The sequence below is a fragment of the Oncorhynchus keta genome, chromosome 2, assembly GCF_023373465.1.
Source record: "Oncorhynchus keta strain PuntledgeMale-10-30-2019 chromosome 2, Oket_V2, whole genome shotgun sequence".
Lineage (NCBI taxonomy): Eukaryota > Metazoa > Chordata > Actinopteri > Salmoniformes > Salmonidae > Oncorhynchus > Oncorhynchus keta.
In genome coordinates, this window is record NC_068422.1 from 9,289,266 (window position 1) to 9,307,377 (window position 18,112).

The following is an 18,112-nucleotide window of genomic DNA, read 5'->3' on the forward strand; positions in this document are numbered from 1 at the left end:
CAACATATTTTTATCTTGTCAGCTCAGAGATTCAATCCAGCAACCTTTCGGTTACTGGTCCAATGTGCTAACCACTAGGATACCTGCCGCTCCAAATACCACCCCTAACTTGTCACAAGACAACCGATTGGCAAAAACACATTAAGAAGGAAAGAAATTCCACAAATTCACTTTTAGCAAGGCACACCTGTTCCAGGTGACTACCTTGTGAAGCTGGTTGAGAGAATGTCAAGACTGTGCAAAGCAGTCATCAAGGCAAAGAGTGGCTTTTTTGGATATTGCATGATTCCATATGCATTATTTCATGGTTTTGATGTCTTCACTATTTTTTTACAATGTAGAAAACACGAGAAATTAGAAATAAGACATGTCTGATGTCTTTATGGGACCCTTTAGTGGAAGCTGGGGAGCCGGTTTGGTGTACATTTTTGATTGATTCTTACTATTTTTTGATTGCATTTCATATTCAACGTGTTTAGTTTTGTATTTTGCTAAAAGAGACCTGGTTCTCAATATAACTCCATGTTTAAAGCTGCAAAAAGGAACTTTCTGGGCCACCCGACCAAACACACATAGACATGTGAGTTATAAATCTCTCATTCTCATCGAAAGCAAGGCTAAGAAGTAGATATTTTCTATGTCTGCCATTTGTATGCTTCCCGTTCTTACGTTTAGTTTTTGCATATTTTACTTTCGGTTTTTCACACCAGCTTCAAAAAGCTGACAATACAATATTATTGTTTATATAATATATTTCACAGCTCTTTAGAATGTACAATGATTCTTTACATGGACATTATGCAAACTATTCGATTTTTACTAACCAGGAAGTGGCGGAGTGATTGCTGTATATTGCACATTTAAATAAGGGTTAAATAAAACACTTAGAAAACCAATGTCTGCTATTCTGCATGCGCTAGATAGACTGGTACCATGGGAGATGTGCATTCATCCATCCTATTGCAGATAGTTGAGTAATGCTATGATTGGATTGTTCCATTCTGTTAAACTCCATTGTTTATACATCATGGAAAATAGCAGCCATATTGTGAATAGTCCCTTATTATTTTATTTTACCTTTATTTAACTAGGCAAGTCAGTTTAGAACAAATTCTTATTTTCAATGACGGCCTAGGAACAGTGGGTTAACTGCCTGTTCAGGGGCAGAACAACAGATTTGTACCTCGTCAGCTCAGGGATTCGAACTTGCAACCTTTCGGTTACTAGTCCAACGCTCTAACCACTAGGCTACTACGAGGTGGGTGACATAGTGTGTGTCTGGTTGAGTGGTGCAGTGGAGAGAGTCTGACCTTTCTGCCAGGTGATAGCTGGTCTTGGTGCTCCTGATGTTTCACAGTGGAGAATGACTGACATGCCGTCAATCACCGTGCTGTCAGATGGTCCAGCTGTGATGTTAGGGGCGATGCCTGAGGATACAAGCACACACACACACACACACACACACACACACACACACACACACACACACACACACACACACACACACACACACACACACACACACACACACACACACACACACACACACACACACACACACACACACACTGGAGTGACAAAGGCAGGCAGAGGGCTACAGAGAGGTGAAAGAGAGAAGTCGTCTTCAATAGGAACTCATCTTCAAATCCATCCAGACAGTTATTGGCTGTGTCTGTTACAGACTTTCTCTGTCATGGATCTCATTTTTCAGTAGCACTAACACTCCCAGGATTAACACATCAGTCACCCACCTTTCATTTCCTTCTTACCTTCCTCTCACAACCCAGAAACAGAGGGAGGGAGGGAGGGAGGGAGGGGGAGGGAGGGAGGGAGGGAGGGAGGGAGGGGGAGGGAGGGAGGGAAGGGAAAGAGACAGGGCGATAAAGCATTCTCCCCCGCTCACAACAGGTGACTAATTAGGAAGCATGTGACAAATAACATTTGACTGGATTGAGTCTTAGAAGATGACAACAGAACATGCCACTCAACCAACTGACAGAGAGAGGAAAAGAAGAAGGTAAAGAAAGAGAGAAATAGAAGGGAGTGGTATGGGGCAAAGATATATTGAACAGAGAGGACAAGGGAGAGAGCAAGAGGGAGGCAATAAATACTAGGAAGGATATGACATAAGATGGTGACACAGGTAGACAGAGGGAGGGAGGTAATACTACTAGGAAGGATATGACATTAGATTGTGACACAGGAAGAGGGAGGAAGGCAATACACTAGGCAGGGTATGACATAAATGATGACACAGGTAGTGAGAGGGAGGGAGGCAATACTACTAGGAAGGATATGACATTAGATTGTGAAACAGGTAGAGGGAGGAACGCAATATACTAGGTAGGGTATGACATAAATGGTGACACAGGTAGAGAGGGAGAGACAGAAAGATTCCTTCACTCTGTTAACATGGTCACATTAAGTAGTACACATCAATGAGACATATAGACAGAATAAGTCAAATGAAGGAAACAAGTAAAAGGATGAGTTAAAAGAGTTTTTGCCAGCGTAAAAGGATGAGTAAAAGGAGTTCTGGCAGAGTAAAAAGAGTTGTAGCCAGAGTAAAAGGATGAGTAAAAGGAGTTCTGGCAGAGTTAAAGGAGTTGTAGCCAGAGTAAAATGAGTTGTAGCCAGAGTAAAATGAGCTGTAGACAGAGTAAAAGGATGAGTAAAAGGAGTTCTGGCAGAGTAAAAGGAGTTGTAGCCAGAGTAAAATGAGTTGTAGCCAGAGTAAAAGGAGCTGTAGCCAGAGTAAAAGGATGAGTAAAATTAGTTGTAGACAGAGTAAAATGAGCTGTAGAAAGAGTAAAAGGAGTTGTATCCAGAGTAAAAGGATAAGTAAAAGGAGTAGTAGCCAGAGTAAAAGGATGAGTAAAAGGAGTTGTAGACAGAGTAAAATGAGCTGTAGAAAGAGTAAAAAGAGTTGTAGCCAGAGTAAAAGGATAAGTAAAAGGAGTTGTAGCCAGAGTAAAAGGAGTTGTAGCCAGAGTAAAATGAGCTGTAGACAGAGTAAAAGGATGAGTAAAAGGAGTAGTAGCCAGAGTAAAAGGATGAGTAAAAGGAGTTGTAGCCAGAGTAAAAGGATAAGTAAAAGGAGTTGTAGCCAGAGTAAAAGGAGTTGTAGCCAGAGTAAAATGAGCTGTAGACAGAGTAAAAGGATGAGTAAAATGAGTAGTAGCCAGAGTAAAAGGATGAGTAAAAGGAGTTGTAGCCAGAGTAAAAGGAGCTGTAGACGGAGTAAAAGGATCAGTAAAAGGAGTTGTAGCCAGAGTAAAACGAGCTGTAGACAGAGTAAAAGGATGAGTAAAATGAGTAGTAGCCAGAGTAAAAGGATGAGTAAAAGGAGTTGTAGCCAGAGTAAAAGGATGAGAAAAAAGAGTTGTAGCCAGAGTAAAATGAGCTGTAGACAGAGTAAAAGGATGAGTAAAACGAGTTGTAGCCAGAGTAAAAGGAGCTGTAGACAGAGTAAAAGGATGAGTAAAATGAGTTGTAGCCAGAGTAAAAGGATGAGTTGTAGACAGAGTAAAAGGATGAGTAAAAGGAGTTGTAGACAGAGTAAAAGGATAAGTAAAAGGAACTGAAGACAGAGTAAAAGGATGAGTAAAAGGAGTTGTAGACAGAGTCAAATGAGCTGTAGACAGAGTAACAGAGTAAGTAAAAAGGATGAGTAAAATGAGTTGTAGCCAGAGTAAAAAAGCAGATGAGTAAAAGGAGTTGTAGCCAGAGTCAAATGAGCTGTAGACAGAGTAAAAGGATAAGTAAAAGGAGTTGTAGCCAGAGTAAAAGGAGTTGTAGCCAGAGTAAAAGGAACTGCAGACAGAGTAAAAGGATGAGTAAAAGGAGTTGTAGCCAGAGTAAAAGGAGCTGTAGACGGAGTAAAAGGATCAGTAAAAGGAGTTGTAGCCAGAGTAAAAGGAGTTGTAGCCAGAGTTAAAGGAGGTGCAGGCAGAGTAAAATGACAAGTAAAAGGAGTTGTAGCCAGAAAAAAAGGAGCTGCAGACAGAGTAAAAAGATAAGTAAAAGGAGTTTTATCCAGAGTAAAATAATGAGTAAAAGGAGTAGTAGCCAGAGTAAAAGGATGAGTAAAAGGAGTTGTAGCCAGAGTAAAAGGATGAGTAAAAGTAGTTGAAGCCAGAGTAAAACGAGCTGTAGACGGAGTAAACGGATGAGTAAAAGGAGTAGTAGCCAGAGTAAAAGGATGAGTAAAAGGAGTTGTAGCCGGAGTAAAATGAGCTGTAGACGGAGTAAAAGGATGAGTAAAAGGAGTTGTAGCCAGAGTAAAAGGATGAGTAAAAGGAGTTGTAGCCGGAGTAAAATGAGCTGTAGACGGAGTAAAAGGATGAGTAAAATGAGTTGTAGCCAGAGTAAAAGGAGTTGTAGACAGAGTAAAAGGATGAGTAAAAGGAGTTGTAGACAGAGTAAAAGGATAAGTAAAAGGAACTGAAGACAGAGTAAAAGGATGAGTAAAAGGAGTTGTAGCCGGAGTAAAACGAGCTGTAGACGGAGTAAAAGGATCAGTAAAAGGAGTTGTAGCCAGAGTAAAAGGTGTTGTAGACAGAGTAAAAGGAGCTGTAGACAGAGTAAAAGGATGAGTAAAAGGAGTTGTAGCCAGAGTAGAAGGAGTTGTAGCCAGAGTCAAATGAGTTGTAGCCAGAGTAAAAGGAACTGTAGACAGAGTAAAAGGATGAGTAAAAGTAGTTGTAGACAGAGTAAAAGGATGAGTAAAAGGAACTGTAGACAGAGTAAAATGATGAGTAAAAGGAACTGTAGACAGAGTAAAAGGATGAGTAAAATGAGTTGTAGACAGAGTAAAATGAGCTGTAGACAGAGTAAAAGGATGAGTAAAAGGAGTTGTAGCCAGAGTCAAATGAGTTGTAGCCAGAGTAAAAGGAACTGTAGACAGAGTAAAAGGATGAGTAAAAGGAGTTGTAGCCAGAGTAAAAGGAACTGCAGACAGAGTAAAATGATGAGTAAAAGGAGTTGTAGCCAGAGTAAAAGGAGCTGCTGACAGAGTAAAAGGATAAGTAAAAGGAGTTGTCGCCAGAGTAAAATGAGTTGTAGCTAGAGTAAAATTAACTGTAGACAGAGTAAAAGGATGAGTAAAAGGAACTGTAGACAGAGTAAAAGGATGAGTAAAAGGAGTTGTAGACAGAGTAAAATGAGCTGTAGACAGAGTAAAAGGAAAAGTAAAAGGAGTTGTAGCCAGAGTCAAATGAGTTGTAGCCAGAGTAAAATGAACTGTAGACAGAGTAAAAGGATGAGTAAAAGGAGTTGTAGACAGAGTAAAAGGAACTGTAGACAGAGTAAAAGGAAGAGAAAAAAAGAGTTGTAGCCAGAGTAAAAGGAGCTGTAGACAGAGTAAAAGGATGAGTAAAAGGAGTTGTAGCCGGAGTAAAACGAGCTGTAGACGGAGTAAAAGGATCAGTAAAAGGAGTTGTAGCCAGAGTAAAAGGTGTTGTAGACAGAGTAAAAGGAGCTGTAGACAGAGTAAAAGGATGAGTAAAAGGAGTTGTAGCCAGAGTAGAAGGAGTTGTAGCCAGAGTCAAATGAGTTGTAGCCAGAGTAAAAGGAACTGTAGACAGAGTAAAAGGATGAGTAAAAGTAGTTGTAGACAGAGTAAAAGGATAAGTAAAAGGAACTGTAGACAGAGTAAAATGATGAGTAAAAGGAACTGTAGACAGAGTAAAAGGATGAGTAAAATGAGTTGTAGACAGAGTAAAATGAGCTGTAGACAGAGTAAAAGGATGAGTAAAAGGAGTTGTAGCCAGAGTCAAATGAGTTGTAGCCAGAGTAAAAGGAACTGTAGACAGAGTAAAAGGATGAGTAAAAGGAGTTGTAGCCAGAGTAAAAGGAACTGCAGACAGAGTAAAATGATGAGTAAAAGGAGTTGTAGCCAGAGTAAAAGGAGCTGCTGACAGAGTAAAAGGATGAGTAAAAGGAGTTGTAGCCAGAGTCAAATGAGTTGTAGCCAGAGTAAAATTAACTGTAGACAGAGTAAAAGGATGAGTAAAAGGAACTGTAGACAGAGTAAAAGGATGAGTAAAGGGAGTTATAGACAGAGTAAAAGGATAAGTAAAAGGAGTTGTAGACAGAGTAAAATGAGCTGTAGACAGAGTAAAAGGATAAGTAAAAGGAGTTGTAGCCAGAGTCAAATGAGTTGTAGCCAGAGTAAAATGAACTGTAGACAGAGTAAAAGGATGAGTAAAAGGAGTTGTAGACAGAGTAAAAGGATAAGTAAAAGGAGTTGTAGCCAGAGTAAAAGGAACTGCAGACAGAGTAAAAGGATGGGGAAAAGGAGTTGTAGCCAGAGTAAAAGGAGCTGCTGACAGAGTAAAAGGATAAGTAAAAGGAGTTGTAGCCAGAGTAAAAGGAGCTGCAGACAGAGTAAAAGGATAAGTAAAAGGAGTTGTAGACAGAGTAAAAGGATGAGTAAAAGTAGTTGTAGACAGAGTAAAAGGATAAGTAAAAGGAACTGTAGACAGAGTAAAATGATGAGTAAAAGGAACTGTAGACAGAGTAAAAGGATGAATAAAAGGAGTTATAGACAGAGTAAAAGGATAAGTAAAAGGAGTTGTAGCCAGAGTAAAAGGAACGGTAGACAGAGTAAAAGGATGAGTAAAAGGAGTTGTAGACGGAGTAAAAGGATAAGTAAAAGGAACTGAAGACAGAGTGGTCCTTCTGTAGCTCAGTTGGTAGAGCATGGCGCTTGTAACGCCAGGGTAGTGGGTTCGATCCCCGGGACCACCCATACGTAGAATGTATGCACACATGACTGTAAGTCGCTTTGGATAAAAGCGTCTGCTAAATGGCATGCTCCACTACAGACCCGTCAATGAGAATGGGGGCACGCTCGGTCCTCCTTTTCCTGTAGTCCACAATCATCTCCTTAGCCAGGTCTCTGACCTCCTCCCTATAGGCTCTCGTCGTTGTCGGTGATCAGGCCTACCACTGTTATGTCGTCAGCAAACTTAATGATGGTGTTGGAGTCGTGCCTGGCCATGCAGTCGTGGGTGAACAGGGAGTACTGGAGGGGACTGAGCACGCACCCCTGGGGATGTCCCTGCGTTGAGGATTAGCGTGGCAGATGTGTTTTACCTACCCTTACCACCTGGGGGCGGCCCGTCAGGAAGTCCAGGATCCAGTTGCAGAGGGAGGTGTTTAGTCCCAGGATCCTTAGCTTAGTGATGAGCTTTGAGGGCACTATGTGTTGAACAGCTGTAGTCAATGAATAGCATTCTCACATAAGTGTTCCTTTTGTCCAGGTGGGAAAGGGCAGTGTGGAGTGCAATAGAGATAGTATCATCTGTGGATCTGTTGGGGGCGGTATGCAAATTGGAGTGGGTCTAGGATTTCTGGGATAATGGTGTTGAAGTGAGCCATTACCAGCTTTTCAAAGCACTTCATGGCTACGGACTTGAGTGCTACGGGTCGGTAGTCATTTAGGTAGGTTGTCTTTGTGTTCTTGGACACATGGACTATGGTGGTCTGCTTGAAACATGTTGGTATTACAGACTCAATCAGGGATATGTTGAAAATGTTGTAGACAGAGTAAAGGGATGAGTAAAAGGAGTTGTAGACAGCATAAAATGAGTTTTAGACAGAGTCTAGGGATGAGTAAAAACAGTTGTGGACGGAGTAAAAGGAGTGAAAAGACTAGAACAACAGGTAAACTCACTAGTGACAGCCAGGTAGGTGTTGGTCTGCACCTCTCCTGCCAGGTTCCGTGCAAAGCATTGGAACATCCCTGTGTCGTCAGGAAGAAGGCCGTTGACCTGCAAACTGCCCCCCACTAACACCCTATACCTGGGGGTTTTCACTGGGCTGATGGGCACCGCATCCTTATACCACACAATGTCTGGTTGAGGCACACCTAAAGCAAGGATGGAATAAGTTAATTAAATACTGGGAAAGCATCAAAGACACATATGTCTCCAAATGTCGACATTTGTGGAGACATGTAATCAAACACACACAGACACCTGTATATATGTGGACATGTAATCAAACTCACACACACCTGTATATATGTGGACATGTAATCAAACTCACACACACACCTGTATATATGTGGACATGTAATCAAACTCACACACACCTGTATATGTGTGGACATGTAATCAAACTCACACACACCTGTATATGTGGACATGTAATCAAACTCACACACACCTGTATATGTGGACATGTAATCAAACTCACACACACCTGTATATGTGGACATGTAATCAAACTCACACACACCTGTATATGTGGACATGTAATCAAACTCACACACACCTGTATATGTGGACATGTAATCAAACTCACACACACCTGTACACATGTGGACATGTAATCAAGCACACACACACACACACACACACACACACACACACACACACACACACACACACACACACACACACACACACACACACACACACACACACACACACACACACACACACACACCTGTACATGAGGACATTTAATCAAGCACACACACACACCTGTACATGTGGGGTCATTTAATCAAGCACACACACACACACCTGTACATGTGGGGACATGTAATCAAACACACACACACACCTGTATATGAGGACATGTCAAGCACACACACACACACACACCTGTACATGTGGGGACATGTAATCAAACACACACACCTGTACGTGTGGAGACATAGATAACAGACACAGATAGATACACGTGATTATGCCCTAAACTCATATATGTGGGTCAAAATATGGTAACTGCCAAAAACAAGGAAACACAAGAGTAAATTAGGGACACAAAGTATATTGAAAGCAGGTGATTCCACACAGGTGTGGTTCCTGAGTTAATTAAGCAATTAACATCCCGTCATGCTTAGGTTCATGTATAAGAATGCCCAGCAGCCCATTATTTTGGCAACCATAGCTAGAAGAGATCTCAGTGACTTTGAATGAAGGGACTCATAGCGAGTTTAAAGGATGTGTATGTATGTATGAGTGGGTGTGTGTCTCAGTCACCAGATCTCAACCCAATTGAACACTTATGGGAGATTCTGGAGTGGCGCCTGAGACAGTGATTTCCAACAGTATCAACAAAACACCAAATTATTGCATTTCTCGTGGAAGAATAGTGTCACATCCCTCCAAAAGAATTTCAGACACTTGTAGAATCTATGCCAAGGTGCATTGAAGTTGTTCTCATGGCTCGTGGTGACCCAACGCCTTAATAAGACACTATATCTGGGTGTTTCCTAATTTGGCAAATATTTAGACTACCAGGCAAAAGTTTGGACAAACCCTCTCAATCAAGTTTTTCTTTATTTTTACTATTTTCTACATGGAATAATATAGTAACCAAAAAGTGTTAAACAAATCCAAATATATTTTCGATTTTAGATTCGTCAAAGTAGCTACCCTTTGCCTTGATGACCGCTTTGCACACTCTTGGCATTCTCTCAACCATCTTCACCTGGAATGCTTTTCCAACAGTCTTGAAGGAGTTCCCACAAATGCTGAGAACTTGTTAACTGATTTTCCTTCACTCTGCTGTTCAGCTCATCCCAAAACATCTCCATTTGGTTGAGGTCAGGTGATTTTTGAGGCCAGGTCATCTGATGCAGCACTCCATTACTCTCCTTCTTTGTCAAATAGCCCTTACACAGCCTGGAGGTGTGTTGGATCATTGTCCTGTTGAAAAACAAATGATAGTCCCACTAAGCGTAAACATGGGGTGGCGTATCACTGCAGAATGCTGTAGTAGCCATGTAGTTTAAGTGTGTAATTCTAAATAACTCATAGACAGTGTCAAGAGAAAACCACCCCCACACCTCCTCTTCCATGCTTCACAGTGGGAATCTCACATATGGAGATCAACCGTTAACCTTCTCTGCACCTCATAAAGACACAGCGGTTGGAACCAACATCACACCAAAGGACACATTTCCACCGGTCTAATGTCCATTGCCCATGTTTCTTGACCCAAACAAGTCTCTTCTTCTTATTGGTTTCATTTAGTAATGGTTTCTTTGTAGCAATTCAACCATGAAGTCCTGATTCATGAAGTGTGCTCTGAACAGTTGATGTTGAGATGTGTCTGTTAGTTGAATTCTGTAAAGCATTCATTTTGGCTGCAATTTCTGAGTTACAGTTAACTCTAATGAACTTATCCTCAGCAGCAGAGGTAACTCTGGGTCTTCTTTTCCTGTGGCGGTCCTCATGAGAGACAGATTCATCAAAGCAGTTGATGGTTTTCGCGACTGCACTTGAAGAAACTGTCAAAGTAATGATGGACCGTCATTTATCTTTGCTTACTTGATATGTTCTTGCCATAATTTGGACTTGGTATTTTACCAAATAGGGCTGTCTTCTGTATACCACTCCTACCTTGTCACAACACAACTGATTGGCTCAAACGCATGAAGAAGGAAATACATTTCACACATTAACAACAAACACCTGTTAAAACCTCTTAAGGATCGGACCCTTTTTTCATTTTTCGCCTAAAATGGCATACCCAAATCTAACTGCCTGTAGCTCAGGACCTGAAATGACATACCCAAATCTAACTGACTGTAGCTCAGGACCTGAACTGACATACCCAAATCTAACTGCCTGTAGCTCAGGACCTGAAATGACATACCCAAATCTAACTGCCTGTAGCTCAGGACCTGAAATGACATACCCAAATCTAACTGCCTGTAGCTCAGGACCTGAAATGACATACCCAAATCTAACTGCCTGTAGCTCAGGACCTGAAATGACATACCCAAATCTAACTGCCTGTAGCTCAGGACCTGAAATGACATACCCAAATCTAACTGCCTGTAGCTCAGGACCTGAAATAACATACCCAAATCTAACTGCCTGTAGCTCAGGACCTGAAATAACATACCCAAATCTAACTGACTGTAGCTCAGGACCTGAAATAACATACCCAAATCTAACTGCCTGTAGCTCAGGACCTGAAATAACATACCCACATCTAACTGCCTGTAGCTCAGGACCTGAAATGGCATACCCAAATCTAACTGCCTGTAGCTCAGCACCTAAAATGACATACCCAAATCTAACTGCCTGTAGCTCAGGACCTGAAATAACATACCCAAATCTAACTGCCTGTAGCTCAGGACCTGAAATAACATACCCAAATCTAACTGCCTGTAGCTCAGGACCTGAAATAACATACCCAAATCTAACTGACTGTAGCTCAGGACCTGAAATAACATACCCAAATCTAACTGCCTGTAGCTCAGGACCTGAAATAACATACCCAAATCTAACTGCCTGTAGCTCAGGACCTGAAATGGCATACCCAAATCTAACTGACTGTAGCTCAGGACCTAAAATGACATACCCAAATCTAACTGACTGTAGCTCAGGACCTGAAATGACATACCCAAATCTAACTGCCTGTAGCTCAGGACCTGAAATGACATACCCAAATCTAACTGCCTGTAGCTCAGGACCTAAAATGACATACCCAAATCTAACTGCCTGTAGCTCAGGACCTGAAATGACATACCCAAATCTAACTGCCTGTAGCTCAGCACCTAAAATGACATACCCAAATCTAACTGCCTGTAGCTCAGGACCTGAAATGGCATACCCAAATCTAACTGAATGTAGCTCAGGACCTGAAATGACATACCCAAATCTAACTGCCTGTAGCTCAGGACCTGAAATGACATACCCAAATCTAACTGCCTGTAGCTCCGGACCTGAAATGACATACCCAAATCTAACTGCCTGTAGCTCAGGACCTGAAATAACATACCCAAATCTAACTGCCTGTAGCTCAGCACCTAAAATGACATACCCAAATCTAACTGCCTGTAGCTCAGGACCTGAAATGGCATACCCAAATCTAACTGCCTGTAGCTCAGGACCTGAAATGACATACCCAAATCTAACTGCCTGTAGCTCAGCACCTGAAATGACATACCCAAATCTAACTGACTGTAGCTCAGGACCTGAAATAACATACCCAAATCTAACTGCCTGTAGCTCAGGACCTGAAATGACATACCCAAATCTAACTGACTGTAGCTCAGGACCTGAAATGACATACCCAAATCTAACTGACTGTAGCTCAGGACCTGAAATGACATACCCAAATCTAACTGACTGTAGCTCAGGTCCTAAAATGACATACCCAAATCTAACTGCCTGTAGCTCAGGACCTGAAATGACATACCCAAATCTAACTGACTGTAGCTCAGGACCTGAAATGACATACCCAAATCTAACTGCCTGTAGCTCAGGACCTAAAATGACATACCCAAATGTAACTGACTGTAGCTCAGGACCTGAAATGACATACCCAAATCTAACTGCCTGTAGCTCAGGACCTGAAATGACATACCCAAATCTAACTGCCTGTAGCTCAGGACCTAAAATGACATACCCAAATCTAACTGCCTGTAGCTCAGGACCTAAAATGACATACCCAAATGTAACTGACTGTAGCTCAGGACCTGAAATGACATACCCAAATCTAACTGCCTGTAGCTCAGGACCTGAAATGACATACCCAAATCTAACTGCCTGTAGCTCAGGACCTAAAATGACATACCCAAATCTAACTGCCTGTAGCTCAGGACCTGAAACAAGGATATGCATATTCGTAATACCATTTGAAAGGAAATAATTAGAAGTTTATACAAAAAAAAATACAAAAAAAACATGCCTTTTTCCACAATATCTTTGAAATGCAAGAGAAACGTCACAATGTACTATTTCAGGTTAGGTGAAACTGATAATTGTGTACAACTTCAGAATTACTTACTAAAACTGTTGTTCCATTAAGGTTTTTATTATTTTATTTTGTTAGGATTATTTTGCTCTTGTAGTACTGTAGCCTACTCCCGACCGGTCATGCTGTACAGCACCTGAGTGGCACAAATGTCTAAGACACTGCATAGCAGTGCAAGCTGTGTTAATACAGTTGCTGGTTCAATATCTGTGTGCACAATGGGATTGCCTTGCAGTTCTCCAGCTGTTTCCACTGAAAGCATATGAGGTTCAAGGCACAGGATGAGCAGCAGGGCCATGCCAAGAAGACCGACCTAGCCCATTGGGAAGGGAAGAGGAGGAAGTGGAAGTGGGGGGGGTTGGACCCCCGCCCCACTGGAGCTGACTAGGGAACAGTTCCTGCTGTTCTGTTCTTAGTGCCAGTCTGCACGTTCAAACTAAAACAATGTAACTAATTATGTCATCTCTATGCTTTCGTTAATAAAATAATGATAAAAATTATCTTTCAAAATGCCAATGTTTATTTAGTTATGGATCCATAATGAATTACTATGTTAATACATATCACTGAATTTCAGAAATATCCTCCAATCCTCCATATGCAATTATTGGCAGAGAGTCACATCATTTCTTTTCAATATACGATAGGCCTACCGTAGGTGACATGAGTCTCACTAGTGTAAAGTAATGTGCTGTTAAAAGTGGTGTAGGTCTTATTTATTAAAAGAGCATATTGAAGTTATAAGCAATAGGATTTGAGACAAGCATGGGGACTGGTCTTGGTTGAGGTTAACTGAAATGCATTCCAGGTGACTACCTTATGGAGCTGGTTGAGACAAAGCCAAAAGTGTGCAAAGCTGTCATCGAGGCAAAGGGTGGCTAATTTGAAGAATCTCAAATGTACAAAATATTTTGATTTGTTTAATAATATATGCCATTTAGCAGACGCTTTTATCCAAAGCGACTTACAGTCATGCATGTGTGCATACATTCTACGTATGGGTGGTCCCGGGAATCGAACCCACTACCCTGGTGTTACAAGTGCCATGCTCTACCAACTGAGCTACAGAAGGACCAGAAGGTTTAAAACTTTTTTGGTTACTACATGATTCCATATGAGAAATGATGTCAGTCAGTCACTTTTTTCACGTAATTTCCGGTCACAACTTGCAGACTTGTTTACGTGCTGCTGTGCGTTTTGTTGCTAACCTTACTTTGCTACCTGACAAGTTAACGGTTTTTACTTTTGAATTACTGTTTATAATTTTAGTTTTTCCCTCGCTTAACTTTTTTTCGTTCAACTTTTTCACTTCGGAAGCTTTATCTGGACGTGGTTCTTCAGGACCTCCACCAACCGAAGCTAAGTTGTAACATTAATATGATGCCTTCTAATTGCAGACGTTGTATTCATAATATACAGGAGAACGATCGCCTTACGGCGAGGATAGCTGGGCTGCAAGCCCAGTTTCAGACGCAATCCTTTGGCAAGGGTAATTTCAGTGTAGGAAAGGATGAAACAGCGTCTGTGCCACCAGTAAGTACAGATAGTAATGTTAGTATAAATCCCCTCGCACAGTCCCCGCAGCCGGACAACTTCTCATGGCTTCTGGAGGAAAATGCTGTAGGAATGCTCAACCGGTGTCGCTAATTTATTTGACAGAAACTTTCAACCGGTTCTCCCCACTAAGCAGCGAGTCAGAGGCCGAGCCTTCTCTGGTCTCTACTTCTCCCATTACGGGGTCTGAGACGCCGAAGCCTCCCACCATTATCTCTGACAAATTGAAAACCCTAGTCATTGGCGACTCCATTACCTGCAGTATTAGACTTAAAACAAATCATCCAACGATCATACACTGTTAACCAGGGGGCAGGGCTACCGACGTTCAGGCCAATCTGAAGATGGTGCTGGCTAAAACTAAAACTGGCAAGTGTAGAGAGTATAGAGATATTGTTATCCATGTCGGCACCAACAATGTTAGGATGAAACAGTCAGAAGTCACCAAGCGCAACATAGCTTCAGGTGCAAATCAGCTAGAAAGATGTGTCGGCATCAAGTAATTGTCTCTGGCCCCCTCCCAATTAGGGGGAGTGATGAGCTCTACAGCTGAGCTCTACAGTCTCACAACTCAATCGCTGTTTGCAAACTGTTTTTCAACCTTTCTCCCAAAAGTGGGTGGGGTTATATCCTGCCTGTTTGGTCCTGTCCGGGGGTATTGTCAGATGGGGTCACAGTGTCTCCCGACCCCTCTTGTCTCAGCCTCTAGTATTTATGCTGCAGTAGTTTAAGTATCGGGTCTAGGGTCAGTATGTTATATCTGAATTATTTATCCTGTCTTATCCGGTGTCCTGTGTGAATTTAAGTATGCTATCCTAATGCTATCCTAATTCTGTCTCTCTCTCTCTCTCCCTCTCTCTCTCTCTCTCTCTGAGGACCAGAGCCCTAGGACCATGCCTCAGGACTACCTGACCCGATGACTCCTTGTTGTCCCCAGTTCAAACTGCTGCTCCAGTTTCAACTGTTCTGCCTGCGGCTATGGAACCCTGACCTGTTCACCGGACGTGCTACCTGTCCCAGACCTGCTGTTTTCAACTCTCTAGAAACAGCAGGCGCGGTAGAGGTACTCTGAATGATCGGCTATGAAAAGCCAACTGACATTTACTCCTGAGGTGCTGACCTGTTGCACCCTCGACACCCACTGTGATTAGTATTATTTGACCCTGCTGGTCATTATGAACATCTTGGCCATGTTCTGTTATAATCTCCACCCGGCACAGCGAGCAGAGGACTGGCCACCCTTCATAGCCTGGTTCCTCTCTAGGTTTCTTCCTAGGTTCTGGCCTTCCTAGGGAGTTTTTCCTAGCCACCATGCTTCTACACCTGCATTGCTTGCTGTTTGGCGTTTTAGGCCAGGTTTCTGTACTGCACTTTGAGATATCAGCTGATGTAAGAAGGACTTTATAATACATTTGATATGTATTATTCATAGTGTTTATGTCTTCACTATTATTATACAATGTAGAAAACCCTGGAATGAGTAGATGTGTCCAAACTTTTGATCGGTACTGTATATGTGCATATGTCTCACCTCGTGCCTGACAGGGGATATCCACCACTTTCTCCATCTCAGCAATGATGTGTTTCTCTGGTTCCTTAACAAACTGGGGAGGCTCTGAAGGAGAGCGGGAGATATGGCGAGGTAATTGTCAGACAGCTGAAGCAAATAAAAACCTAGAGGAGTACTTAAAGTCTTACACAAATCTCCTGAACATTGCATGATTTACCCAAAACCTTGAAATGCAACACCCCTGTTTCTCAAGATAAAATTTGACCTTCAGAATTTGTATGGAACGTATATTCATGAACACAAATCAAACAAACCAAACAAAACTATTTAGCCATGCTTATCATGTGCATGTAATTAGGCCCCTGATAGGCCCCAGAGTCGTACTTTGTACATGTAGGTTGGCCTAGGCCCCGGAGTCGTATTTTGTACATGTAGTTTGGCATAGGCCCCAGATATATTCATACCTTGAACATGAAGGTAGGCCCCAGCATTGACAGAAGGCACACTGCTGCTGCGGAGGACCACCTCACACTCATAGAACCCTGAGTCACTGACCACAGGGCCGATAATGGTCAGTCTGCGGTTGAAGTCACTCAGACCACTGGTGACCAGAACCCTGTTCTTCCTCCATGTGATGCTGAGTTTGATCAGTGGTCTGGGATGGAAGAGTGAGAGACAGAGAGATACACTCATGATATTGAAAAGACAGAAATCTATTTACCAAATATATTTGTGCATTGCATCAGCCAAATACAGACAGATTAGTATTTGACTCATTAATAACTCATTACACATTTGAATAAAACATATTTTTTGTCTCAAAATTATCCATCAAAACCAATCAGTCTGGCAGGAAGACAGAGGATTCGTCTGTCAGGAACACAATAGATAATGACAGAGTAGAGACTAGGGAGTGACAGCCAGAGTATGTTGTCACAGTGGGCCTCCGGGGTGGTGGGGGGAGGTTACCTTGCGTTCGCGACACACTCCATGGTGACTTCAGACGTGCCTGACACTACACTGGTGTTTGTTGGGGGGATGATTATGGTGGGGGCAATGGGGTCTGCAGGCCCACCAACATCTAGAGAGAGAGAGAGAGAGAGAGAGAGAGAGAGAGAGAGAGAGAGAGAGAGAGAGAGAGAGAGAGAGAGAGAGAGAGAGAGAGAGAGAGAGAGAGAGAGAGAGAGAGAGAGAGAGAGAGAGAGAGAGAGAGAGAGAGAGAGAGAGAGAGAGAGAGAGAGAGAGAGAGAGAGAGAGAGAGAGAGAGAGAGAGAGAGAGAAAAAGAGAAGGAGATATATATTTCTATACGTATATATGACCACATCAGAATCAAACAGTGATCAGTGCAGTACTACATGCAATAGAAATGATGCAATCTAAAAGGTATGTAGTTCATATTGTGTCTCTATGGATGGTCTGCTCTGACTGATTATATAGCCCAGGCTCATTTTCAGGCCGGAGGCGTGTTGTCCATTACATGTCAGTCTTAATCTAAAATAGTTTTTTTTTTAAATCCTCATTAACATACAGTACCCTCTAATGAGAAAGTGAAAACCCTTTTTTAGACATTTTTGCAAATGCATGGAAACAGGTCCCCAAGAACACAGTGGCCTCCAAAATTCTTGAATGGAAGAAGTTTGGATCCACCAAGACTTTGGAGTGGCTTTTTGGGACAATCTGAATGTCCTTGAGTGGCCGAGCTAGAGCACGGACTTGAACCCGATCAAACATCTCTGAAGAGACCTGAAAATACTTTTGGAGCAACGCTCCAGGATCTTCAGAAAAGAATGGGAGAAACTCACCAAATACATGTCAGGCAAGCTTGTAGCGTCATACCCAAGAAGACTTGAGGCTCTTAGCGCTGCCAAAGGTCTGAATACTTATGTAAATGTGATATTTCAGGTTGGAAGCTTTGATAAATGTACATTTCTAAAAACATTTCCTAAAACCTGGTTTTGCCTTGTCATTATGGGGTATGATGCTGATGAGGGGAAAAAACTATTTAATCAACTCAGCAAAAAAAGAAACGTCCCCCTTTCAGGACTTTGTTTTTCAAAGATAATTCGTAAAAATCCAAATAACTTCACACATCTTAATTGAAAAGGGTTTAAACACGGTTTCCCATGCTTGTTCAATGAACCATAAACAATTAATGAACATGCACCCGTGGAACGGTTATTAAGACACTAACAGGTCCTTCTGGTCCTTCTGTAGCTCAGTTGGTAGAGCATGGCGCTTGTAACGCCAGGGTAGTGGGTTCGATTCCCGGGACCACCCATAAGTAGAATGTATGCACACATGACTGTAAGTCGCTTTGG

The 18,112-nt window shown here is 42.1% G+C and overlaps 1 protein-coding gene across 1 annotated transcript in view; it reads right to left on the reverse strand.

The window, feature by feature from the left end:
• LOC118370908 (protein sidekick-2-like) overlaps window positions 1–18,112 on the reverse strand; it is a 668,753-nt gene that overhangs the window by 112,519 nt on the left and 538,122 nt on the right. The window contains exons 6-10 of the mRNA XM_052485096.1: window positions 16,763–16,874; window positions 16,258–16,448; window positions 15,815–15,898; window positions 7,679–7,873; window positions 1,311–1,427 (exon numbers count right to left, since the gene is read on the reverse strand). Coding sequence (XP_052341056.1) covers window positions 1,311–1,427; window positions 7,679–7,873; window positions 15,815–15,898; window positions 16,258–16,448; window positions 16,763–16,874 — 699 coding nt within the window. The remainder of the gene's footprint in view (window positions 1–1,310; window positions 1,428–7,678; window positions 7,874–15,814; window positions 15,899–16,257; window positions 16,449–16,762; window positions 16,875–18,112) is intronic.